We start from the raw sequence: 27,975 nt of genomic DNA on the forward strand, positions 1-27,975 counted from the left end.
TCTCCAAGATGACACCCAATGATCACTGCCCCTGGTATTTACATCCTTGTGTATGTCATCTTTTCCCCTTGAATGTGGACTGGACCTAGTGACCCCTAGTGACCCTGATCTAATAAACAACATAGGAAAAGAAATGGGATGCCCCTTCCAAGATTGTGGGTTTCCGTCTTTCTATTCTCTTTCTCTTAGAACCTCCTCAATTTGGGGGAAGCAAGCTTCTAGATTGTGAATAGCCCTGTGGCAAGCCCAGGCAAGCCCAAGAAACTCCTATCTCAGCAATAGTCAGTGAGGACCTGCCCACAGCCTCTCGAGTGAGTTTCGACACAATCTTCCCTCAGTTGAGTCCTGGCTGACACCTTGATTACAGCCTCATGACAGACCTGAGCCAGAGGCACCCAGCCAAGCCACATGCAAATTCCTGACCCCTGGAAATAATAAATGTTTATGTTTTAAGCTGTAAGTTTTGAGGTGATTTATTACCCAGCAATTGATAATTAACACAAATATCAAAACAAAAATCCTAAATATTATCAAATACATTTCAACACCATATTAAGGAAATCACACACCCTGAGTAAAAGGGATTTATACTTTAATTGACGTTAGAAATCAATTATTATAATCATATTAATAGGTCTAAGAAGAAAAATCATTTATCTTTATAGTTGGTAAAAAGTATTTAGATGAAATTCAGTACCTCAAAACTCTTAAAAGAATAGGAATGGAAGGATATTCTTTAGCATTAATCTATATACAAATATATACAAATACGAACCTTAATCCTACAGCTAGGATCTTACTTTAAGTATCCAACTCTTCATTTTGTCATGTGTCATGATCTCAAAGTCATAATGATCTCAAGCCTCATGCCAGGCTCCACATTCAGTGGGGAGTCTGCTTTAGATTGTCTGTCTCCATCTCCCTCTACCCCTTGCTCCCCCACCCACTTACAAACTCTCTCTCTCTCTAAAATAAATAAATCTTGGGCAGCCCTGGTGGCTTAGCGGTTTAGCACTGCCTTCGGCCCGGGGCATGATCCTGGAGACCCAGGATCAAGTCCCACGTTGGACTCCCTGCATGGAGCCTGCTTCTCCCTCTACCCATGTCTCCGCCTCTCTCTCTCTCTCTCTCTCTCTCTAATAAATAAATAAAATCTTTAAAAAAATAAAATAAAATAAAATAAAATAAAATAAAATAAAATAATCTTAAAAAAAAAAAAAAGATAGGTGGTGAGAAACACTAGATGTATGTCCACAAAGATCAGGAACAAGAAAGCAAGGAGGAAAAAAAAAAAAGAAAGCAAAGATGGCAAATCTCTCTACTACTGTTTAACATTATACTGCACGTATTCACTGAAACAGTAAAAACAGGAAACTATCAGAGAAATAATAATTGGGACAAAATGAAACTATCTCTATTGTATAATTGGAAGACTAAAGAATCAATGATAAAACCAATTCAAGCAACAGAAAAATTCAGGAAGGTAGCAGCATATAAAATTGCCATAAAATAACCTTCATCCTATACACAAAAAAGAAATTAGATGACATAATGGAAGAGAAAACTCAGTTTTCAACAGCAACAAGAGCAAAATACTTTGAAAAAAACCTTCCAATTACATATTTTTTTTTAGGATTTTATTTGAGAGAGAGCTAGATCTATTACATGGTAAGATCTAGTATCTAGCATAAGATACATCAAGTATCTGATAAGTTTGTGATATGATAGTGATATCCACAGAGGAACCTTCTTAAAGAAATAGTATTGAAACAAAAGGATAGCCATTTGGGAAAAAGAGAAAATAACATTCATTACTCCATAAAAATAAACTCAAGAATGGATTAGGTATATAAATAAAACACAAGACTATCCACAAGTACTAGAAAAAAACATAACTGAATTCCTCTATAATCTGGACATATGGAAGACTTTTTAAAAAGAACTCAAATCCAAATGCAATAGAAGAAAGAATGGATAAATAGAACTACAATAAAACAAATGCTCGCATGGGAAAAACAAATAAAACATAAGCAAAGACAAAAGACACAATGAGAAGCTGGACAAAAAAAAGCTGAATACATAAAAAATTTATCATCAAAAATGGCAAATATCCCTAATATTTAAAGAACTTATAAAAAATTAAGGGGAAAAAATCCAAATATTCTGTAGAGAAATAAGCAAAACATGAATAGGTATTTCACAAAAAAATATATAAATGTTTCTTAACCACATGTAAATATGATCAACCTAACTTACTTTAAGAGAAATGCATGTAAAAACTATACAGAAACACTATCCTCACCTGTTAGACCGACAAACATTCAAAAGCTTAACAGTAGCCTTTGCTGGCAAGGCCGAGTCAAACAGATTATAGAAAATTTTAAGAATGGTGTATTCCCTATGGAAGAGAATTTGGCAATATCTAATGAAACTAAACATTCATTTCACCTTTGATTCAGCCATTCTCCTAGAACTGATCCTTAAGATACACCGTTAATAATACCAAAAAATACACACAGCTATTCATTACAACAGTGTACATATTAAAAACAAAATTCAATCAACAGGGATGGGAAGAAAGAAAAAAATTAAAAATGAATACAAAAACTAAATGAGCTAAACAAGTATTTCAAATGAATAACAACCACACTGAAGGAGGAAAAGCAACAGGGAACTAATTCAAGTTACTTTCGAATATGATGCAATACTTTATTTACCCTTAGTCTAGGAGACAAAGAAACAAAGAACAATGGGCAAATCTTGAACTCTTTTCAAATGGTGATGTTACTGTAAATATGGTGAAGTAAAGCCAGGGGCGCTGTGTTGCAGGAGGTACAGTAGGGAATGGGAGGAGAGAATAAATTTGTGAGAATAGACTGGATTGGGAGATACCAAGTAGAAATTCACGATCTCTAATGAACAAATGGATTAAATGAATGCATGCTGTAGCTTTGTTTGCTAAAAGAGTCCAGAAACCACGATACCAGTAGCAATGAGAGCACCACCAGGCATCCAGGTCTTGGTTTTTAAAAATATTATTTCCTAGTTAAAAGAACCAGCACTCAACCCCCCCCCCCCTTCCCCAAGGGGGGAAAAAAAAAAAAACAGCAGTGCTCCTATGAGGTATGTCTAAATCTACGGTCAGAAAGAGGAAGGTATAAGATGCCTAGAGTATCTTGTACTCAGAAACTTAAGGAGGCATTTGAATGAATGGATGGATGGATGGATGGATGGATGGATGGATGAATGAATGAATGAATGATAGGGCATATCAAAAGGATACAAAAGCCAGTGTGAAAGGCTTCCCACTGGCCAAATCTGGGACAACTGAAGCATCAGAACAATCAAGGACAGTAATGAACCATAAACCACTGAAAACAAGCATTTATTTATTAGTCCACACTGATGATAAATATACACATACATACACACACATGCAGGGAAAGGGGCAAAGAGGACTTTTCTTTAGAATACCATGACAAGTGATACACATGGATGAATGAAGTTAGAGAAACACAAACACACAACCATCATAGTAAAGATGGTTTCAGAAAGAATCATCAAGGAATGCTAAATCCAGTGGAGAAAGTTTGGCAAAAAACAGAGTATTAGACTTGCCTGCAAGCATCTCTCAAGTATTATTTATTATCGCAAAGGGGAAATACTCTAGTGTTTGGAGTGGGTAATCAAAATTAGCATCACCAACAAGAGGCAGAAGAAACACCTGGTTGCATCCAGATGTGATACCTCAGGAACAGTATCATTTTTGCATGGATGTTATCCAGACATATAACCTGAATCCAATAATGAGAAAATACCAGAAATCCTCAAAATGAAGACTAATTTATTAAAACACAAAAAGCAAAACCTAGTCTGTTTTCTTTAAAACGTCAATGTCATGAAAGACAAAGGCAAGCTGAAGAACTCTTCCAGATGGAAAGAGAGTGAAGAAACCTCGACAGCTAAATGCAATACATGATCCTGCAAGAGAGGAAAGCAGCACTGTCCTGGACACCATTGTCTAACTGACAAAACTGGCGCACACACAGTATACCAGATAAAAGTTCTGCATTGGTGTTAAATTTCCTGCATCTGACAACAGTACTGAGGTTATGTAAGACAATACTCATTCTCCTACATATATGTGTATATGCGTGTATAAAACATTAAAGGGCAAGATGTTTGCAACCTACTCTAAAATTTCTCAGAAAAAATATATACACTTACATATATAGATGTATGTACACATATATGAGAGACAAAATTAAAACGAAATATCAAAATGTTAAAAATGTAAAAACTAAGTGAATAGTATAGGGAAATTCTTTATATCATTCCTGAACGTTTTCTACAAGTTTCTAATTATTTCCAAACGAAAAAATGCAGTTCTACTTTGTCTTGCACCAAATTCAGTAACAAAAAATTAAATATTAGATATGTTATTAAAGTATCTACATGGTTTTGCTTGCCAAAAATTGATGCTAAAAGCCAAGTAGTCTGAGTCTGTCATTTTCTCTTTTCTAGGGTAGTTTTGAGATTTTTCTTTTCTCTCTGTCCTTCCTCACTCCCCTCTTTGAATGATGTCGAATCAGAAAGTGGAATAAAGGAATGAGTGTTCTAAGTACCTCCTAAAGCACATTCCAGAATTTTGAGCTTAAAACCAATCTAAGAAACCATATTATGATTACTCTTAAAATATGAGGCACCTGGGTGGCTCTGTCAGTTAAGCATCTGCCTTCCATTCAGGTCATGGTCTTAGGGTCCTGGGGTCGAATCCCACGTGGGCTCCCTGCTCAGCGACTTCTCCTTCCCCCTCTGCCCCTCCCCAGCCCCTGCTCATGTGCTCTCACTCTGCTCTCTCAAATACATAAAATCTTAAAAAAAAAAAAAAAAGTATGAGTGAGCCTTTATCAATTTGACATACATAGCGACTATTATTGATGTTTTCCAAAAAGAATCTAAATAAAATTTAAAGAAAAATTTACAAAGGTGACTTTAGAGTAATAAAGTTACCAATTTTCATTTAGTGCCCAAATGGGTGAAAGGTGACAACTATATTCTCTGTGCCAAGCCCACATGTCGTAGGCAGAATGCTCCCACGAAGATGGCCGTGCCCTAGTCCCCGGAACCCCTGCACCTGCACTTCGCATAAGCAAAGAAGCTCTGCAGATGGAATTTTAGGATTACAATACACTAAAAAAGGGAGGTTATCTGAGTGAGCCCAATTTACCCACATGAGTTCTTAAAAGCACAGAACTTTCTCCAGCTGGAGTTACAGAGATGCAGCAGAAAGGTGAATGACAAAAACTCAAAGTATGAGAGAAACTCAACTCCCCACTGCCATAGGGGGCCACATGGAAAACTCGAGAAGGAATGCAGACATCCCCTAGGTGCAGAGAATGGTTCGCAGCTGATAGTCAGTCCTCATGGAGAACACGTGCAGAGAACTGAAATGTCCTACACGTGCAGAGAACTGAAATCTGCGGGGTGGAATCAGGATGAGCCTGGCCCTGGTTTCTCCCTGAGTCTCCAGAACCCAGTGCTGCCAACATACTGATTTTGGCCTTTTGTGACCAGGTTTAGAGAAACCAGTTGAGCCCAGCCAGACTTCAGACTATACACTGGTGAGAGAAATTATGTTGTTTTAAGCCACTAAATTTGTGGTAATTTGTTATGGCTGCAGTAGAAAACTAAAACTCAAATAAGTATTTTTATTTCTTAATTTTTATTCCATTCTAAATATTTTAATTAGGGTTAAAAATTAGAAGCAAATTATCACAGTTCTAGCTTTTTGTTTCCTCATATCAATTTTGTCACTAAAAGGGAAACATAATGTTTGAATGACTAGATTCTGAGCACTAAGGAATATCAATTTTTTACTTGATAAGTTAGTGTTTTGCTTTTAAAAATGTTTTTAAAAGGGCAGCCCCGGTGGCTCAGCGGTTTAGCACCACCTTTGGCCTGGAGCCTGATCCTGGAGACCTGGGATCGAGTCCCATGTTAGGCTCCTGGCATGGAGCCTGCTTCTCCCTCTGCCTGTGTCTCTGCCTGCCTCTCTCTCTCTCTCTCTCTCTCTCCCTCTGTGTGTGTGTGTGTGTGTCTCTCATGAATAAATAAAATCTTTAAAAAAAAAAAAGGTTTTAAAATGCCATTTTCTCTAAGAACATTTTATATGAAAACTGACTCAACTGAATGCAATTTAATATAGGGGTCTGTAGGTACCAAGTAGACTTGATGGTTCCTGAACTCTGAAATATTAATTCATTACACATATGATCAGCTGGTGCCTAGAGGGTTTCGAGATAGCCAGAACGCTGCATGAGCTCATTTCTTTGGAATATTCATAATCAGTGTACCTCTCATCTTCTGAAATATTTCCTATGGGTAATGGAAGAGGAGCAGGGATGAAAATCCTAGTTGAGTGAATTCCAGGCAATTCTCCAAGGTAAGAAAGTTAAACAAGCTAAAAAAGGCTAACATATAACCCTTGAGGAAGGAACTTATCTTTTCAGTAGGATGCTATGAAAGCTTTTGGTGTTCTTTCCAAGCAAGCAGATATTTTTAGAATAACAAAGCAATTTGTCATAGAAGATAACCAACAATGTTGGAGGAAAGACCAGCTAGAGTACCTCCGTTGACCTACCACCTCCTTGTACCTGTGGCTAGTAAGGTACGTCAGTGTGCAGTCCTCTGTTTCGGCATCTAACTTCTAAGAACTTTTCTGGGGAGTATGTAGGTTAAAAATGCCTGAAGAGTTGAAGATAGTGCTCTTCAAAGTTCTATTATAAAGGATCAGTTTCTACCATTTGTTCGCAACTTCTCATGGATGGTGAAATCAATAATTTTGTAAAATGCAGTAAAACTATATAACTATAAAAATGAAACAAAATCCCAAGACATGTAAGTTTCTTGAATGGCAGTGTCTAGTACATATGGGAGCTAAACATATGTTTAATGAGTGACTCAGCTGAATGTACTTTAACATGAGGGCCTATCCATACCAAGTAGTGGAGCCACAAATGAGCATGTCTTCACTGGTAAGGTGGACGTATCTGGTATATTACTAGCTCTAGCTGATGAGGGCAAGCACCCTCAGATATCTCATAACCAAGAAAGTACATATTTTATGAGACCCCAGGACACACGAGACCAAGGAGTCTCTGACTATCTTTTCCTGTGATTTTGCCTTTTGTCCTAAAACCCCAACTATCCAAACACAGATCAGGAATGACTATGAAGGATAATGCTAAAGTCTAATAAGTCTAATACATGCTTACAGACGAACACCGGCCTCTACGTTAAGATATCCAGAAGAGGGGGATCCCTGGGTGGCTCAGCGGTTAAGCACCTGCCTTCGGCCCGGGGTGTATCCTGGGGTTCTGGGATCGAGCCCCATGTCAGGCTCCCTGCATGGAGCCTGCTTCTCCCTCTGCCTGTGTCTATGTCTCTCTCTCTCCCTGTGTCTCTCATGAATAAATAAAATCTTTTAAAAAATAAAATAAAAAGATATCCAGGAGATACCTGTAAGGCTTAATTTGTATTTACTTTTATGCAGAGGATTTTTGAATGTAAAAATGCATGTTCACATACAGCTTAGAATTCCTTAAATATATCAGACATTTAAATATACATTTTTAATATATTACATATATTATAAAAAATTATTTAAATTACATGTTAAAAACTGCCTGTATTTCAGCATAAAGTGAGAAAAGTAATCCTTTCACACACAGATCATTTTAAATTTAGCCTCGCATCATCCATAAAGCCAACGACCACTTCCTCTTCACAGAATCCAATGTAGTATCGTAATGCAACCTGCAGTGACGACGGCAGAGGGCACTGTCACAGAAAGGAGTGCTTTCTGCTGTGTTCAAGATTCCTCCCTAGGTCAGAGTACAAAGAGGCTAAGATCTTCATAAACTGTCTTATACACTAAAACTATTTTAATATATCTACTTATGTGAATACAAAGTGATATATTTCAACTGATAAATTGGAACCTGAGTCATAAATCATAATAAAGAAAAAGAATACTTTGTATACATAAACGTGATGAATCTTTCCTCATACTATTTCTAGTACTATGTGATGCCATTTATAGAGTTCAAAAAGAAAAACAGAACATATCAGTTATAGAATAGTTAATTTCCTTTTTTTAAAAGACTTTTTCAGATTTTTTTTTAAGATTTAATTTATTTCTTTGACAGAGAAAGAGAGAGCGCAGAAGCAGGCAGACTGACAAGCAGAGGGAGAAACAGAGCCCCTGCTGAGCAGGGAGCCCAATGAGGGGCTCGATACCAGGACCCCGGCCAGAATCATGACCTGAGCTGAAAAGGCAGACGCTTACCTGACTGAGTCCCCCAGGTGCCCCAGTTAATTTTATTTTCTTAGGAAATAAGGAAACAAGTACTTTCATAATAAAAGAAATTAATTATCATAGAATTTAGGGTAGTAGTTTCCCTTAGATGGAAATAAGGGGGCTGTGACTTAGGAGGGGCTTGTAGGAGACTTCAGGAGTGCTGACAATGTTCCCATTCTTAACCTGTATTATGGTAACACAGGTTCCCATTTTGTCTTGGAAGCAGCTGCAGTGGTCTGTGTGTGATACAATGAGAACCCAAATTGCTTTATAGTCATCTCAGACATCTTAAGACTAAAATGTCACAAAAAAGACATGGGCCTAACATCTAAAATGTGGAATTTCAAGAAAGTATAAATAAAGAGCTCCTATGTGCTTTCTGCTCTCAAATGTCCCCCTCTTTATATCATCATAGCTTAAAAAACAAGCTTTTTAGGCTAACAGAGAAATACACAACTTTGAGGAAGGCCTTTTTGAATAATTAGGGTTCCTTTGGATCATACAGTGAATGCAGTCCATAAATCTCTCTCCTCTCTTCTGTTCTCTCCCTCTAACTCTAACCCTAAAATACAAACATATCTCAATCCAGATCGCCCTTGACCGAGAGTTCCCGATCAGCGTCTGGACTCTGGAATCAACATCCAGAGGATCTGGGTAAACGGTGGGGGTACAGAAGAGCTGACGGAGGAGACGCCCCAGGTCTCCAAATTCAATGGATGTCACATACCAGTGGTTTGGTTTGCATTTCGTACTTCAGGACATAGTGGGTTTGCTTCTGTTTCCCAAGCAACAATTTTTTAACCCAAATAAACTGGCATTGAGTAATTAAAAATAAAATTGGGAGGACAGAAAGTAGGCTGCCCACAGATGCTGTCAACAGTCAGGGGCTCCTCAGCCGCTGTCATCTCATCATCCCCTTCTCTGTAGTCGAGGAAGACATTTCCTCACTTCCTGTGTAAGGGCTGCTGCTCCCTTGGGGCTTCCGTGCAGACGCCCCTGCTTCCTGCCTCTTCAACACTGGCAGGATGTAGGCCTCATTGTATTCCTGGCAATCTAGAAGCAGACTAGTAACACTCATGATGCTAAATGCAGCGCTCACACACTTTTAAGTAAAACCTAAACATATTGTTTAGAGTTGGATGGTCGCAACGAGGGGACTGTATTATAATCCTATAGGAGTCAGACAGGATTTGAAAAGGGGGCTTTTAGGGGAATCCCTGGGTGGCTCAGCGATTTAGCGCCTGCATTCGGCCCAGGGCATGATCCTGGGAGGAGTCCCGGGATCGAGTCCCGCATCAGGTTCCCTGCATGGATGCATGGAGCCTGCTTCTCCCTCTGCCTGTGTCTCTGCCTCTCTCTCTGTGTGTGTCTCTCATAAATAAATAAATAAAATCTTTAAAAAAAAAAAATGAAAATCTGTGAATCAAAGAAACAGAGTTGAAAGGGAATGAAAAAGCTGAATTAGTCACCATCTTTTTTCTTCTAGCCTACTGCCCTACATGCCAGAGAGGAACAGCTTTCGCTTTAAGTCTCAAAGGGAGAGTCAAAAATTTAAACATGGAAAGTCTCTAAGTGATCCTTCCAGGATCAATAAGGAATAGGAAAGGAGCAGCGAGACCAAGATTAGCCTTAAGGTTGAAAATCATCCCCAGTGAAAGGAGAATTAATAAGTTTAAAATCATGCCAGGGCACCTGGGTGACTCAGTTGTTTAACATACAACTCTTGGTTTTGGCTCAGATCATGATCTCAGGGTCATGAGATTGAGCCCTGAGTCAGGCTCCTTGCTGGGCATGAAGCCTCCTGTGGTTCTCTCTCTCCCTCTCCCTCTGCCCTCCCCAACTGTGTGCTCTCTCTCTAAAACATAAAATAAATAAATAATAATTTTAAAACTATGCTGAAATATTACCATACTGGCATTTATGTAGAAGTATGAGAGTAGTAAGGTCATCAATATCATGTGTATATCAGTGTGTACCTAGGTTAAGTGTTATGCCAAACATCTACATATTCATTAAATCATTTAAATCTATAAGCATTTAGCAGAGATTATTTTTATTTTACGAAGAAATGAGACTCAGATAAAATACTTATTTAAAGTCAAATACAGAATAGATAGATAGATAGATAGATAGATAGATAGATAGATAGATAGATAGTCAAATACAGTTGACCCTTGAACAATGTGGGGTTTAGGGGCACTTACCCCCTCCCATGCAGTCAAAAATCTGTATAGAACTTTTGACTCTCCCAAAACTTAACCACTAATAGCCTACTGTTGACCGAAACCCTTACTGATAACATAAACAGTTGATTAACATATATTTTGTATGTTATATGTATTATGTACTATATTCTTACAATGAAGTAAGCCAGAGGGGAAAAAAATGTTATTAAGAAAACCATAAGGAAGAGGGGTGCCTGGGTGGCTCAGTCAATTAAGCATCTGACTCTTGACCTCAGCCCAAGTCATGAACTCTAGGTCCTGGGATCAAGCCCTGCTTCGGGCTCTGAGCTCAGCATGGAGTCTTGGGATTCTCTTGTTCCCTCTCCTTCTGCCCCTACCCCCATTCATGCTCTCTAGCTCTCTCTAAAATAAATTTTTAAAATCTTGAAAAAAAAAAAAAAACAGAAAAGAAAACCATAGAAGAGAAAATACACTTACAATAATGTTCTGTATTTATTAAGAAAAATCCATGTATAAGTGGACCTGCACAGCCAAAGTAGGGTTATTCAAGGATTGACTGTAGATAAAATGGCAAATTGGGATTGAACCTAAATGTATCTTAACTCCAGTGCTCAGACTCTTTACTATTTTGTGATTTTATCTCCAATTATGTGATATATACTACCTTCTGTATTAGAGAGGCTGAAGTGTGTCAGTCTGAGCTCAGCACAGAGTCTACTTGGGATTTTCTGTTTTTCCTCTCCTTCTGTTCCTACTCTCCTCACTCATGCTCTCTATTTCTAATTTTCTCTAATTTTTCTCCCCTAATCCGCCCAAAAGCTCCACAGTAGTACTACCAATCACAGTAAAGATAAAAAATGGACCTCAGAGAGCCTACATTTATTGGTAGGAGGACAATTACAGCAGTGCCTCTTTCTTCATTCTCTCTTTTTTTTTTTTTCTTCTCTGTATAGTTCTTTTGAATCTTAAAGTTTCATATATTTCCTTGATTTCCTTCTCCAGGAATTTTGCTAACTTGGGTTTAACTTGTTCAAAATCATTTTCCCTTACTAACTTTTTAAAAATGCACAGTAACAAAGTAATGATAGAACTATACTAGATTGAATAAAATTATCTACTTTAATAAACTGACAAGAAGAAAATGAAAATGCTCATGAACTGATCATCCTGTTTAAGAATATAAATAACATTTATATTTGCACAAAAAATAAGTTTGAGTTTCTTGATTTTATTTGTGGAGGGAGTAAAGCAATTTTCATCTTACCTGAAATCACATGCTGTAGTAACCTCTGCTCCTCCACCTAATGCCCGACCTTGAATCAGTGCAACACTTATTAAAGGGAGTCTGTTTAATGAAGAAAAAATGGAACTACTTTTCATTTCAATTTTAATTTACAAATATTACTTTAAAAAAACTTGAGATGCAGTAGAAACAAAATTATTGAACTATGTTTATAATGACAAACACACCTCCAAGGAGGGTGGAACCCTGAGTGTGCACATCATGAGGAATAAAATAGTATAATTCTTAAGATATAATGATTAATACTAAATGCTATGTCAGTTTATCAAACTACCTCCCTGAATCTAGTTTTAAACTATGAACTATATTTTTATATGTAAGTAATAAATATAAAATATACCAAGTATATATTATAAATACTATATTTGATATATATGTCTTACATATATTTTTATGTTACTATATTTTTAAACTATATATTGTAACTTTCTTCCAAATAAATAAATGTTTTTAACATAGTATACACCTCCTATAACTTTTCAGCAACTGGAAATCAGGAATAATTCAATGTGATCTTACCTACTCTATTTTTATTGATGTCAAGTTAGATGGCAAAATTAAAGCTATATCCAAAGGGATGAAATGTGGTAGAGAAGACTAAGTTCCAAAACTGTGTCATTATAAAGATTCCTATCAAAAGTCTTTTTTATTATCTATTGAAATGATTGGTAAACTAATTCTATATAAATGAATGGGCCTGTGGTAAAAATAAATTTCTTCACCTTTCCTGTCCTTGCAAAGACCCACTTTGGAGGAGTATGTATTACAACTTAAATCCAAAATACTTTGAAAGTATGGAATATTTTGTAGGTTGTAGGTTCTAACCAAATGCAAAACTGCATGTCTAGGGACACCTGGGTGACTCAATGGTTGAGCGTCTGCTTTTGGCTCAGGGCAAGATCCAGGAGTCCTGGGATCAAGTCCCACATCGGGCTCCCTGCATGGAGCCTGCTTCTCCCTCTGCCTGTGTCTCTGCCTCTCTCTCTGTGTCTCTCATGAATAAATGAAATCTTAAAAACAAAAACAAAAACAAACTGTTTGACTAAAGTAATAGAAAATTTATTAATACATTCTGTTTCCAAACTAAAAGGATTTTTTAAATCTTTTATGATTTATCTAAGAAAATGTCAAGTGTAACAGGGAAAGAAAGGTGAAGAGGAACAATGCAAAAAAGTATTTTAGAATAATGCTTTGATTTCATTATTCTTTCTAGGCTCTCACATATGAAGAGCAACAAAAAAATGTGATGTCAACTAGTAGGTATGCTAAATAATATGAATCCTTAGTTTTTATAATTTTTAAATTATTTTAATTTGGAATACTGAAGTAGAAAGCTAATTAGCCAAAACATGTCAAAGTTTGTAACCAGAAATGCACAGTGACAGGCCAAGAAGAATTTTCTTCCTTTTCTCCATCATCTAGATGCAAATTGAATCCATTTTCCTCAGAAACTTAAATTTGTACAGGCCTTCACCAATCCATAGTTCTTTTTCTCTCTCCTTAGATACAGATCACTTCACTCTGAACTCTACTAATTTTGAGTATGAGATAAACTTTATGTGCCATCTCTTGACCAGGGTCTTTATTCTGATCTAAAAGCACTATATAGGGATCCCTGGGTGGCGCAGCGGTTTGGCGCCTGCCTTTGGCCCAGGGGCGCGATCCTGGAGACCCGGGATCGAATCCCACATTGGGCTCCCGGTGCATGGAGCCTGCTTCTCCCTCTGCCTGTGTCTCTGCCTCTCTCTCTCTCTGTAACTATCATAAATAAAAATAAAAATTAAAAAAAATAAAAAATAAAAAAAATAAAAGCACTATATAATTTTTTCATGTCTTCATGTCTATACCTAAATAAAGCTATTACTATAAGCTCTTTATGAAATGTGTGCTATATCTTAAAATTCTTATTATCCCTTGTCTTATTTTGTATACCTGTGCATTCTTCACTAACATTTAATTAAACGACTGTCCTTGATAGCACAGATTAATACTTCATCATTAAAATAAATGTAATTTGAAAATCAGGTATTTTTTAATTGGTCCAAAACACAGAACATTAAAGAACTGTTTTTGTTTTTTAAGAAATAATATTTTAAAAAGAAAGGTACATTACCTCATAAGTCTTGTTAAGGTGTTTTGCATGAACATACATAAGGCCATTCCATCCTTTAAAGAAGAATAAGCATAAATAAACACAAAGGTATAATGTAAATATATAAAAAAATTTTTTTTATTTTTTTCAGGATTTAGAAAGCAATGAAGCCAAAAATATACCCAATCTTTTTTAAAGGTTTTTCACTTAAAACTCTTTAATGCTGTCAGAAAGGCAAATGATGCAGTATTTGATTTTGCTGGCCTCTTAGATCTCTTTGAGCTTAGCTCTACATGAGATATTAGCAAAGACTTAGGCCTAAGAGTCCAATCACACACCCCAAAAAAGTGTGAAGTTCTACTCAGGGTACTTTGGGAGAAAGAGGCATAAGATGCACCCATCTATTAGCCCAAATTCTCATCCCCTTAAAAATCTAAACGTATAAAAAAAAAAAAAAAAAAAACAAATTTCTTAAAAGTACAGTTGACCCTTGAACAACACAGGTTTGAATGGCATGGGTCCACTTACATGTGGATTTCTTAGAGCACAGGACTATGAATGTGTATTCTCTTCCTTATGGTTTTCTTAAAAACATTTTTTCTATAGTTTTCTTTATTGTAAGAATACAGTATATAATACATATAACATACAAAATATGTGTTAATCAACTGTTATCAGTAAGGCTTCCACTCAACAGTAAACTATTAGAAGTTAAGTAACTGGGGAGTTAAAAGTTATATAAAGATTTTCAACTGCACAGGGGTCGATGCACGCCTGCATCGCATCGTCCAGGCGTCAACTGTAGTCTAAACTCACTGCCTCCTCTTTTTCAAGTCACATATTTCCTTCAATTTAGTTTAATCTATTCAGTCTTCTCTCAAAAGACTTCCCTCAAAGGTTTCTAATAATCTTCTATTTGTTAAATGGCTTTTCCTTATCCTTGTCTTCCTGTCTCCATAACACAGGTATCTTACTTTGACCAGTTTCTGTATTTTAAAATCCTCTGATGGTTTCTAGTAATACTTTCTACTCTTGATCCTCTTCCTGTTCTTTGATTGTTCAAGTTTTCTTCATTGTCTCTTCTTATTCAGCTACACAGGTAATGTAATACATGTAAATGCATGCATTCCTCAAAATCCAATCCATGATTCTCTTTCTTTTCTTTGTCTACAATTTCTTCCTTGGAAATCTCATCCATCCCCATTGCTTCAACTCTTGTTTTCATGTAGACTCCCAAAACCTCCTAGGAATTTAACATTCTGCCAAGATTTCAAATTCAGCGTGGCAAAACCAACTGGGAGTGGAAAGAGCTGAGTTTCAATCCTAGTGCTACCGCTTAATAATAACATGAACTAGAGCGAGTCTTAACTGAATGGAGTTTGCTCATCCGTAAGGAAGGAATGAGGAATAAAAAATACCTACTGCTCTATGTGACTTAAAAGATGGTTGGAAAAATGAAAATCTATAAAAGATCATATAAACAATAGGATACTACTCTATAAAGGGATCACATAAATGTGAGTTCTGACTTAAAAAGGTCTTCTGATCAATAAGGCTCAGAATTTTGTTATTATCTTTGATTCTTCCAATTCATAGTTCACCCACAATCAGTTACCAAGAATGTCCTTTGAAATATTATAATATAAATCCCTTCTTTCTCTATTTGCACTGCTCCTACACTAGCTCAGACTGGTGTTACTCATACTTAGATTATTAGACAGTCTTGTTTCCTTACTAGTCTCTCTGTATTTAATTTCTTTTTCCTCTGTAATATAGCTTGTATCCTGATGCCTGATAAACTTTCCTACAGAATGGTGATTTCATATCGCCAAGAGAACAAAGTCTAAATTCCTTGGGAGGAATTGATCTCACCTGATTCCAAAATAATTTTACTAACTTTATTGACTACCATACTCCTCATCCCAGTATCCTAATTTCAGCCATAACAAACTATTTGCCATTCCTTTAACACTTTATACTTTACTCTTGGTCCTCTATCTTTGCTCAAACCATTCCCATTATTTGGAATAGCCTATTCTTGTCTCTACCTATTTCAAGGAATGCCTAGTTCAAATAATTTTTCCATCAAGATTAGTTTTCTCACCTGTGTTCCTGTGGTATTTTTATTTTTGTAATTTAGCTATAGTACTCACAGATTGTTTTGTACGCATTGCATTTGTATCCATTATTTGACACATTATCTATACAAGATAGGGACTAGAGAACATAAGTGGAATGTGGTCCCAGTTCCTAGTCCTCAAAAATCTTATAAGAAATAAATGCAACATGCATCAAGGTACATTATATCATATGAAGTATTTTAGGAAATGCTTGAACAAACTGAGAAGAGTGCTGAATAAGAAGCGATTCATTTCAATTGGGGTAGGGTAGTTGGGAAGGCTTTATAGAGGAAAAGGGAAGATGGCATTTGCTAGGCCTACACAATTACCCTTTTGAGGCTGACAAAAATGCCCTTTTATTCCTCAGAAGTTAATACAATGTTTTACATATAACATATGCTTTTGAAGTTAACTGAATCAGATGAATTTTAGATGGAGAACTATGTTATTCTAAAACAAATGCTGTCAATGAAAGGTAAAAACCAACATAAATTAAATATAAATTTCCTAACTGGAAGCCTTTATAACAAAGGTCATTCTATATTATAAACACATGAGAAAATTAACACAAGTACAAAGAGCTAAAAGGTTTAAAACTAGACTGATTTGTATTCCATTACAATCTATGCAATACGGGTAGCACCTCGGTGGCTCAGTCAGTTGAGCGGCCAACCTGTGATCTTGACTCAGATCATGGTCTCACAGGTCATGATATAGAGCCCCACATCAGGCCCCTTGCTCAGCAGAGTCTCCTTGAGATTCTCACTCCTCTCCTTATGCCCCTCCCCTGCTCATGCGCATGTGCTCTCTCTCTCTAAAATAAATAAAATCTTTAAAAACAAAATTCTGTGGAATAAAGCCTGTTAAATTATATCAATAAATTAATTTTAATAGCCCTATTTTCCATTATACTAGATCTAGAGTACTTAAAATTCTAACAGAAGCATCTAGAATTGGTAGAAATGAAAGTGAAGCAGGTATTATACTGTATACTGCCATAATTCTCATTCAAAAGATAAGTCACACTAAAAATGTTTCAAGGCAGTATAGAACAATGGTTAACAACACAGACTGTAGAGCTAACATGCCTAGGTTGAATCTAGGCTCTATTATTTCCTAGCTGTTTTGGCTTTGGACATACCTAACCTCTCTGTGCTTCAGTCTCCTCACCTAGAATAGTAGCAGCTATCTCATTAGGGGATATTTAATCATTCAGTAATGACCAAATAAATCTGACATGTAAAAAACTTAGTGCCTGATACATAGTAGGAGAACAGGAAATGTTATCTAGCACTGCTATTATTAACATTAGTAACAGCACTGGCAATCAGATAATGAGTATGCTTCCGCTTTAAATGTATCATAAAGTAGAGATCACACTGTACTAGCCAACATGACCTAGGGAGAAAAAAGATTACATATGTCCCCCAAAACCATTGGGCCCAAAATGGTAACATACTCAGGCCCTTTCCTGGGCTGTAGGAAGAAAATAAACCAATGAGAGACAAACGTCAGCTTGTGAGAGTATAAACTAAGAAAAAAGAACCAATGAGAAGCTAAACTTACTCTGATGAATGAAGGCTAGAAGCTGGAAAGTAACAAAAAAAAAAAAAAAAAAAAGTGTTAAGAGCTGCTGCACCCAGTGATACTTATATCCTAGACAAATGATACCCTGAGGCCCAAACCTACTCCAGGAGCTCTTACTTGTAAAACAACTATGGGAAGCACACTGCTCAGACCAAGTGTCAAAAGCAACTATTAATGTCGTATTTACTCCAAGTCACATTTATCCCGAGTAGAAAAATGCCAGCCTGTAAAAGTATCTTCCTAGAACCATAAATGAGCCTCTCTTTTTCCCCTAAGTTCTTGTGGTATGGATTTATTAATTTCCTCCGAGTACATGGGATGGTTTAGAGACAATTAGAATAATTGGTCTCTAAATTAATGATGCTAAAATGAAACTGTACAAAAGTAGTAACAAAAGCAAAAAAGTCAGATGAGAACTTTGAGGTCACTGCAGGAATTTAAGCAAGAGAAAAATAATGGACAACAGATTGGCAGAAAAGCACCAAGAAAGGTCAGGGAGGCAAGGAAAATTATTGCCTTCAAGCTAGATTAAGAGTATAAAGGTTTCTAAAATGCCAGACTTTTCCGCGGGGCCTTATGCCCATTCATTGCAGAATAAGTAGGTTTATTTCCCCATATCTTAAAGGTTATAATTGGATCCGGCTGATTTCTGCCTTCTGAAAAAAGGCTTCTGATAGTCTACAGAACACCCGGTGGTGTCAAATCCAACTCTTATAAATGGGCTAGTACTTAACGGTAGATTTTTTCATATTTTATTATTTTCTTTGTCCCATAACTTTTCAGGCTAATATGTGTGTTATGCTAATCTATCTCCCTGCCGCAACCTTTTCAACCAAGGATTAACTGCCTAATAGGGACAGCTGGAGCTCGTTTTCTACTCATTAAACAAAAAACACCAAAATGAAATCAACTTCTTAAGATACCAGCTACATTTTTTAAAAAGTAAACTGATAAATAAATATAATAAAATGTTGATGGCTATTAATGCTATTATGAGTACATGAGGGTTTCACTGTATTAGTCTACTTCTATTTAAATTTGGTAATTTTCACTAATAAAATATTTTTGAACTTTGAAAAAATACAGTGGCAAAAACATCAACATAATTATCTCTTTTAAAAAAGTCATTTATTAATCATTTTCAAGTATCTTGTTATAATCAGAAGGGACTGTATCCAATTACTAAAATCATCATCTATTCTAGTTTTCTCATCATCCTCAGAAAAGCAAATTTACCACATAAATAAACACCAGTGATACATCTGCAACAACAAAGAGTAAGTATATTAGATAGAGAAGAGCTTCACTTAGAGAAAGGCTGTTCACAACGGAATGTTAAGAGTTCTCAGACTGTCTCAGCTGTGAAGGGCAGATGCATTTATATGTGCAGGTGCAACTCATACAGATGTGTGAGCCTCAAAAGTCCTGAGGCCATTTTATATTTTTTTTATTTAAATTCAATTAGCCAACATACAGAACACCATTAGTTTCAGATGTAGAGTTCAATAATTCATCAGTTGCATATAACATTCAATGCTCATCACAGCCCATGCCCTCCTTAATGCCCATCATCTAACTACCCCATCTCCTGACCTACCTCCCCTCCAGCAACCCTCACTTTGTTTCCCATAGTTGAGAATCTCTCATGGTTTGTGTCTCCCTCTCTGATGACTTCCCTTTTAGTTTTCCCTCCCTTCCCCTATGATCTTCTCTGTGCTTCTCATGTTCCACATATGAGTGAAACCATTCTCAATGGGGAAAAACTGAGAGCTTTTCCCCTAAGATCAGGAACATGACAGGGATACCCACTCTCACCACTGAAGTTCAACACAGGACTAGAAGTCCTAGCTTCAGCAATCGGACAATAAAAAGATATAAAGGGATTCAAACTGACAAGAAATCAAACTCTCACTCTTCACAGATGACATGATACTTTATGTAGAAAACCCAGAGGACTCCACCCCAAGATTCCTAGAACTCATACAGGAATTCAGCAACACGGCAGGATACAAAATCAATGCACAGAAATCAGTTGCATATCTATACACTAACAATGAGACAGAAGAAAGAGAAATTAAGGAATCAATCCCATTTACAACTGTACCAAAAACTATAAGCTACCCAGGAATAAACCTAACCAGAGGTAAAGGATCTGTACTCTAAAAACGACAGAACACAGTCAGCAGTGGATCATCTGCCTTCAGCCCAGGGCGTGATCCCGGGGTCCAGGGATCAAGTCCCACATCGGGCTGCCTGCATGGAGCCTGCTTCTCCCTCTGCCTGTGTCTCTGCCTCTATCTCTCTCTGTGTCTCTCATGAATAAATAAAAATCTTAAAAAAAATGATGTTGGGAAAATTGGGACAGTGCTGAGGCCATTTTAAATCTTGGTTTTATAAATATTCATAGTTCTTTTTTCTCAGGCATATAGAAATTAGGATGATTCTACTTTCAGCTTTTACATGTATGCAAAATAAAAAATCCTGACCATGTGATTTAAAGAGACAGAGAAACACGTTTTAACTAGAAGAAAGGAAAATAATCTTTCACCTTTTCAGGGATCTTTTCCTACCCAACTTACATCAGACCCAAAATAATCTATTATTGCATTTTATGTATCCAGTGTCTTTTATGAACAAAGTGAAGTGCCTAGGATTTCAATCATTCCAGAGATGAAAAATTATAATCAAATAAATCGCAGGCCATATAGCTAATGATTAGATGACCCAGGGCAAGAATCCTTATATTTGAATCTACAGCTTAGTGCTCTAATCATTTGAACACACAGCAAACTTAAGCCTAGTGGTGCTACAAATAATAGATCATCTCAAAGATAATAACATTTATCAATATTGAGATCTTTGATATAAAAATAATAGCTACCTTTTTCAGGCACTATCCTAGCAGGCACACTATATACATTATCTTGAATCCTCATAATAGCTATGTGAAATACGGAATTCTCATTTCTAGATTAGGAAAATAAGACTGAAAAAGACTAAGTGATTTGTTCATTTACCCAGGTGTTGAAATCAGCATTCAATCTAAGTCTATCAAACGAGAGCTCTTGCCTAACAATGTGATGCAAATATAGATCATATACTACAGAGAGCTGTTTGAGTTGTGGAATACTATTAAAACATTATTACCTACATACAACTCACACTTATAATTAAATGGCAAGGACTACTTATATATTTCCCTTCCTTTTTTTTTTTTTTTTTTTTGCCTAGGGGATACAGGTGGAAGCCTAGCCTAGGTAGGCTTCCTTGGCGGCCTAGGTTCCTTGGAGGATATAGCCCAGGTTCCCTGGAGGATAATGGAAGATGACTAATAGTGGAAGATGATTAGGATACCTCTTCTATCAGGGTAATTCAGACATGAATGTTTTAATTTTTATCATCTGTTGAAGCCTACCATGTGCCAAGGCTTTGCTGGGTACTTTATATATGTACCTCATATAAAATTCCTCGTCATGAGATGTTAAGAGTCTTCCACTTAAAAGACCTAAAACTCTTTAATTAAAAAAAAAAAAAAAAAAAGACTTAAAACTCTTGCTGGTTTTAATGGGCTTTCCTTCCTTCCCTTCTCCCCCATTCCCACTATGTCACACTACTTACGACTTGAATTTAAGAAGAAAACCAAAACCTCTGATCTTTGGAAATCTCTTGTCTTAAAGAGCAACTATCATAATAACTATATGTAAAATATAAATATCTTAGCCATAGATATCTGATAAGTATGTGGTATCTAGTGCATATTTCATATAATACTTGCCTCTGGAGTCGCTAGTGCTTTCACAGCATTCAGATCGGATCCTGAGGAGAAGGTATTTTTTGCCCCACGAACAATGAGACCTTTCCCCTCTGTCCAATTTTCCAATTCAATCACTTTTTCCAGAAGTTGTAGCATCATAACACCTGCCAGAGAGAAGAGGGGGAATCAAAGTAATTTGATACTAGAAAGAGAAATAATTTAGAAACCATCAACTGTCACATAGGACTCTTAGATCCTACGTTTTACAATATTAACTGAATATTTATCAAATGTCTTTTGTGTTGGTATCATGGGATATATACAAAAGAGGTGTATTTGACAGTCCCTGCTTTAGAAGTTTATAATACGTTAGTAATCTCTCTCCTTTTCTCTCTGTCTTAATTAATAAATCACACAAATACATGGTTAGATAGAAAATGAGAATATATGATACACTTCCTAGAAATAGGAAAATTAGAATGAATAAAACACATGGTGGTAAAAAAATATATATATTTCTTAAGGTAAAAGTCAAATATAGATCTGACTTCACAGTAGTACACACTGTTACAGTCAACAAGCTCAACAAGGATTATAAAATCAACAAGCTCCTAACAAAAATTATGCCAGTATTCCTAACTCAAATACAGTATTGCCCCAGAAGACGGAGATCTCATAATCTATCGGGTATATGGTACACAAAACAAAGGTAAGATTCCTATGCTATTCACATGAAAACTATTATAACAGGATGTTAGTTTAGGAAAGGGATAGTACTTATCATCTTGTTCCACAGTTGACAAACTATGCTCTAACCCAAGGCATACTATAAAAGGTTGCCAATAAGATAACTACCAACCATCAATTCTATGATTTATAAATTAAATTTTTACCTTAGTATTATTCCAAAATTCTTTGGAGCCTCTTTATAATGGACAAATTTAAAATGGGAACAGCAGGGACTATAATTCTTATCTGCAGTGATCACACAGTTGCATAAAGTTCATAATGCTATTAATGATTAAGCTTACTCTTGCCTCTGCTTAAGAAAATGATTTCCAAGCCAATATAAAGAGGATTAAAACTGGCAAAGATTCTGTATTACAAGGTTCCAAAACCTATAATATAGTCCCCATTAAATTAGGGACACTACTCTGGAATATAAACCCCATGATGTCAAGAACTATTAATTCTCTTTGCTGTTTTCTGAAGTAGCCAATAATGAAGTGGTTTCACAATGATGCTAATTGTTAAATATTATTGATTCATAAGTATCTAATGCAGCTATCCTTTCTAATTGCGAATTATGACCTAATTAAGATTGTAGCCCTATCCAAAGATGTCCTAGATGTTTCAGAAATATAGTTCTTGTTCTCAAAAGACTTATAGTCTAATAGCTTTTTACGAAAAAAAAAAAAAAAACCACTTATTAGAGTAAGAATAAATCTATATAAGTAAATATGGACTTTCAGTCATCCCTAAGATTTAAGCTTCTAAAAAAAAGTAATGCTGGTTTTGAGTATGATACATCTATACTAGAAGTTAATCTTGACTCATCTTTTTGACTTTGTAAATTAAGGGTTAAGATTTGGAAGGAAGGGGATCCCTGGGTGGCTTAGCGGTTGAGAGCCTGCTTTCAGCCCAGGGCGTGATCCCCTGAGATCCCGGGGTCTGGGCACCCACAGGGAGCCTGCTTCTCTCTCTGTCTGTGTCTCTATCTCTCTCTCTCTGTGTCTCTCATGAATAAATAAATAAAATCTTAAAAAAAAAAAAAAAAGAAAAAATAGATTTGAAAGGAACCTTAAAGGAGTGCCTAGGCTGGGTAATTTTCAAACCAGGGTATTGGGGTTGTGCGATGTGGCTCACTTATCTTCTCCTAGACCAAATCAAAGCACCTCTGCTCATATTCACTTTAAATATTAGCCATGAAATGAATATTGGTTTCCATTTGAATAATAATCTTTATTAATATAAATTCTTTGTAGCTATTCAATAGTAATTTAAAACAATTAATCTAGTCTAATTCTCTAGAACAGTCTTACTTTTCTAATGTTACTTATCCTAAACTAATATTAAAATTTGTTTTTGGGATGTCTGAGTGACTCAGTGGTTAAGGATCTGCCTTTGGCATGGGTCATGATCCTGTAGTCCAAGGATCAAGTCCCACATTGGGCTCCCCGCAGGGAGCCTGCTTCTCCCTCTCTGCTTCTCTTCTCTCTGTGTCACTCATGAATAAATAAAATCTTTAAAAAATGATTAAATAATTTGCTATTATTCTCTGAACCAATTAAAGGTATGGAGATGTACTGTCCAGTAAAGTAGCCACCATCCTCATCTAGCTTTTGAGCACCAGAAACGTGCCTAGTCCAAACTGAGCTGTGCAATTAAGTGTAAAATACCAGATTTCAAAGACTTGGTATGATAAAAGGAAAACACATTATAAATAAGTTTTCATATGAGTCACATGTTGAAATATTTTTGAATATACTGGATTAAATAAAGTATGTTAAAATTAATTCCACCTGTTTCCTTCTACTTTTTATTTTTTTATTTTACTTTTTAAAAACATGGCTACTAGAAATTTGTATTTACATATGTGGCTCACATTTGCGTTTGCATTATACTTCTATTGGATAACACTAATAGAGACATCTCTGAACTATGCTGAGAGGAAAGAAAAGTCATCTTGTGTTTTAAAGATCCACCACTAATAATTTACAAAGTTTACAGTCTACCAAATTATGTATATGGGTATGAAAATTTATTGAGACATTTTTTAGCACAGTATTTCAAGTATTATAAAACATAATTTATCCCCATGAAGTGCATAATGGACACTCCGAGCGTTCAAACATCGCCAAAGTCATCCTTACTGGGTAGTCAGCAAATGTTAATCATTTGCTCTTACATAGTATCATCAACCACCAGTGAGTTACATCACTGACAAACAGAAATTGCTAAAATCACCCTGAAATATGTAGGAGTGCTAGATACTCAGCAGTGTTACTCATTAGCTCTTGCATGACGTCATAGTAGTATAATTCAAATTTGCACTTTGGCACAAAATTACAAATGACCACTATCCTAGACTTTTGGGTCCCTCAAATGTGAAATTTTTACATGCTCCTTCTATTTGCTAGGCAGCAAATCCAAGTGTCAGGGAAGGAGCAACACATAGGCAGGACAGTGTTTTCACTGATTACTGGAATTACACGGTTAAATGACAGTCTTATTTCAATACATAGGGAAAAAAAATTAAGTAATTTTTTTTCATTTATAAGTTTTTCTCTTTAGTTTTCAAATATTTTTGAAAGCTCCTTCCCTTTGTCTCCCAGTGACATCAGCTCAACAAATGAAGTCATTACGGAGTTAGTAACTGTCAATGGAAAAAATAATCAAGGTTAATTTGAAAGTTTCCTTTCTATCAACAACCATATTTACGGATTTTAAAAAATTTAAATATTCAGAATTAGTTTTAAAAAAGTGTTCCTGGTAAAGTGATGGTTTTGAGTGTTCTCTGTATGTATGTTCTAAGAATACCACAACTTTCAAGAATTCCATCACCAGAGTAGAGATAAAAATGTGATAGCAGCTTAGAGTTAGTGTCATTATTTAGCAAAAGAAAGACCTCTATACCTGAGAAAGCATTCATTTTACTTGGGTTGTTCAGGGTAAGAATACCAATGCCACTGTCTTCCTTCTGAAGGTCAACGGATCCACCAGGAAACTGTTGAAGTTTTTTTTTTAAATCTTCCTCATGGAAGCCATGAGATGTATTATAAAGAGATAATCCTGTTTGATGTAGTAATTTTGTCCTTACAGACAAAGATGATGTCTTCAGAAGATTTCCTGCCATTTCTGGAAAATAGAGAGAAATATGCAGTAGTCCAGATGAATGCTTTTCTAATATTATATGTTAATAGACTTTTTTTGTTTAATTGGGACCACTTCCCACTTCTAAAGGCACTCTGAGGAGACAGTGGGTATGGAAATCCTTTCCTTTTCCCTTTCTCAAACCAAATAATTCACAAAGTATACCATTTCAGTACATCGCTGAGAGAAGATGATGTATTACAGTACATTTACTGGTATCCAATACACCCAGATGGTTGACAAAAATGTTGCTGTTTTGTGTTTAGCACCATCTCTGGCCTCCTGGTAAGTCTTTCTCATGATAGGAGTTCTTCCTCCAACTCTTTAACTTTTGCAAAATCTAAGAATAAATTCAGTCCAATGTCCCCTTGGAAACAGTCTCTATGCAGAAATGTTACAAAAGTAATCTTATTCTCTAATAGAAATTTCATTCTTAGCATTATTCTTCCTTATGCAGTGCTTTCATAGAAAAAGCTGAGGAATATGGGGAAAGAAATAGGAATGTGTGCATGGCATGCTTAAAAATGCAGAGAGTAATGCTGAACTTAAGGGTTTAGATGTAGATTCTCTGGTCATTGAGCACATCCAGGTGAACAAAGCCCCCAAGATGGGACGTAGGACTTACAGGGCTCATGGCCAGATTAACCCATACATGAGCTCTCCCTGCCACATCGAGATGATTCTTACTGAAAAAGAGCAGATTGTTCCTAAACCGGGAGAGGAGGTTGCACAGAAGAAAAAGATATCCCAGAAGAAACTGAAGAAACAAAAACTTATGGCCTGGGAGTAAATACTGTACAGAATGAATATAAATAATTTTTTTTAATTAAAAAAAAAAAAAAAGGAATGTGTGTATGGTTTCCTGTGCTCCCCAGAATTTTGTTACTCTTCTCACTTTATATATACATCCTGGATAATGTCATTTCTGCCATAATGGTTTTTGCCGTATGTAAGCATTTTTTGTTGACATAAAACATTCAGAAGAGTATACAAATCACAAATTATAGCTCAATGAATTTCACAAGATAAATACATTCAAGTCAATGACACCCAGATTAAGAAACAGAATGTGATAAAAACCAAAAACCAAAAAAAAAAAAAAAAAAAACCATGAAGCTCAGAAGGTCTATTGTGTCCTTTCAATCACAACTCCAAATAAGAATGATAATTACCCTGACTGGGACGCCTGGGTAGCTCAGCAATTGAGTGGCTGCCTTTGGCTGCTGGTGCGATCCTAGAGTCCCGGGATCGAGTCCCACATCAGGCTCCCCAAGGAGCCTGCTTCTCCCTCTGCCTATGTCTCTGCCTCTGTGTGTGTCTCTGATAAATAAATAAATCTTCAAAAAAAAAAATAATTACTCTGACTTCTAATACCCTAGATTAGTTTTTTGTTTTGTTTTGTTTTTTAATTTTATACGAATAGTATAGATTCTTCTGTCCCTGGTTTCAACCTTTTGTGACATCACATTAGTGTCTAAATGGCCCATTCCTCCCACTGCTGTATTTTATTTTATGAATACACTAAATATTTTATTTATTTATTCATGAGAGACACAGAGAGAAAGAGAGAGAGAGAGAGGCAGAGACACAGGCAGAGGGAGAAGCAGGCTCCCTGTGGGGAGCCTGATGTGGGACTTGATCCCAGGACTCCAAGATCATGGCCTGAGCCAAAGGCAGACGCTCAACTGCTGAGCCACCCAGGTGTAGCAAGGTTTTTGTTTTGTTTTTCAATAGCTTCTACTAATAAAAAGATCAAGTCCAATGCTCATTTTCATTGGGCCCTTATTGATATCTTGAGTCTCTCATAACATCTCTACCCACAGTATACATCGACACCAAACAACTAGAATTCCACAAATTTACCTTGCCATTTTACATTACGACATCCCCAAAATAATGTCTTTCCTTCTTCACTGACCTAGTAAGTACCTAATCATCTTTAAAAACTAAATTCCTGGGATCCCTGGGTGGCGCAGCAGTTTGGCGCCTGCCTTTGGCCCAGGGCGCGATCCTGGAGACCCGGGATCGAATCCCACGTCGGGCTCCCGGTGCATGGAGCCTGCTTCTCCCTCTGCCTGTGTCTCTGCCTCATTCTCTCTCTCTCTCTCTGTGACTATCACAAATAAATAAAAATTAAAAAAAAAATTAAGAAAAACAAACTAAATTCCTAAATTTCCTCCTTAAGTGATTTCCTAAGCAGAGATAATTATAATTAATCCTTTTACTTATCCCATCCCAAGATAGCATATGATTACATTTCAACATACTTTACACATCATTTTAATGTTATTTTTCATTTGCCTTTCTCACCAGACGGAAGCTTTCTGAGAGTAGTTCTCTAAGGCACATACCCTCTGTCACTAGTGCCTAGTATTAGTGCTCAACACAGGTACTTGAATGCTTAATGAAAATAAATCATCAGGTTGGCAAACGGAATGCCGCAAGCTTGTTTTATACCTTTAGAAATATCTCTACTACGTGAGTTATAAAATGGTCTCAAAAGCAGATGGAGAACAAGTCATCTAAAAAAGATTACAATATGATCTCTCTTCCACTTTAAATTGTTTCACCTTCAAAGGACACTTCAAAGACACTGTTAAAGTGTCTCAGCAGAACACTTGCAACTGTGTATCTAAAAATATTTTTAAAAAAAATAAAATAAAATAAAATAAAAATATTACACAGTGGAAAGCAATCC

General features: G+C 36.2%; 1 protein-coding gene across 5 annotated transcripts in view; it reads right to left on the reverse strand.

Moving 5' to 3' along the window:
* ECHDC1 (ethylmalonyl-CoA decarboxylase 1) overlaps positions 1-27,975 on the reverse strand; it is a 58,756-nt gene that overhangs the window by 12,343 nt on the left and 18,438 nt on the right. For 4 of the 5 annotated variants that reach the window (XM_077902619.1, XM_077902615.1, XM_077902620.1 and 1 more), the window contains 4 exons: positions 25,041-25,262; positions 21,426-21,568; positions 13,965-14,017; positions 11,813-11,893 (listed from right to left, as the gene is read on the reverse strand). In XM_077902619.1, coding sequence (XP_077758745.1) covers positions 11,813-11,893; positions 13,965-14,017; positions 21,426-21,568; positions 25,041-25,260 — 497 coding nt within the window. In that variant the 5' untranslated portion in view covers positions 25,261-25,262. The remainder of the gene's footprint in view (positions 1-11,812; positions 11,894-13,964; positions 14,018-21,425; positions 21,569-25,040; positions 25,263-27,975) is intronic. The other variant, XM_077902607.1, reaches the window with a different exon arrangement.

Source organism: Canis aureus, chromosome 1 (assembly GCF_053574225.1).
Source record: "Canis aureus isolate CA01 chromosome 1, VMU_Caureus_v.1.0, whole genome shotgun sequence".
In the NCBI taxonomy this organism is placed as follows: Eukaryota; Metazoa; Chordata; class Mammalia; order Carnivora; family Canidae; genus Canis; species Canis aureus.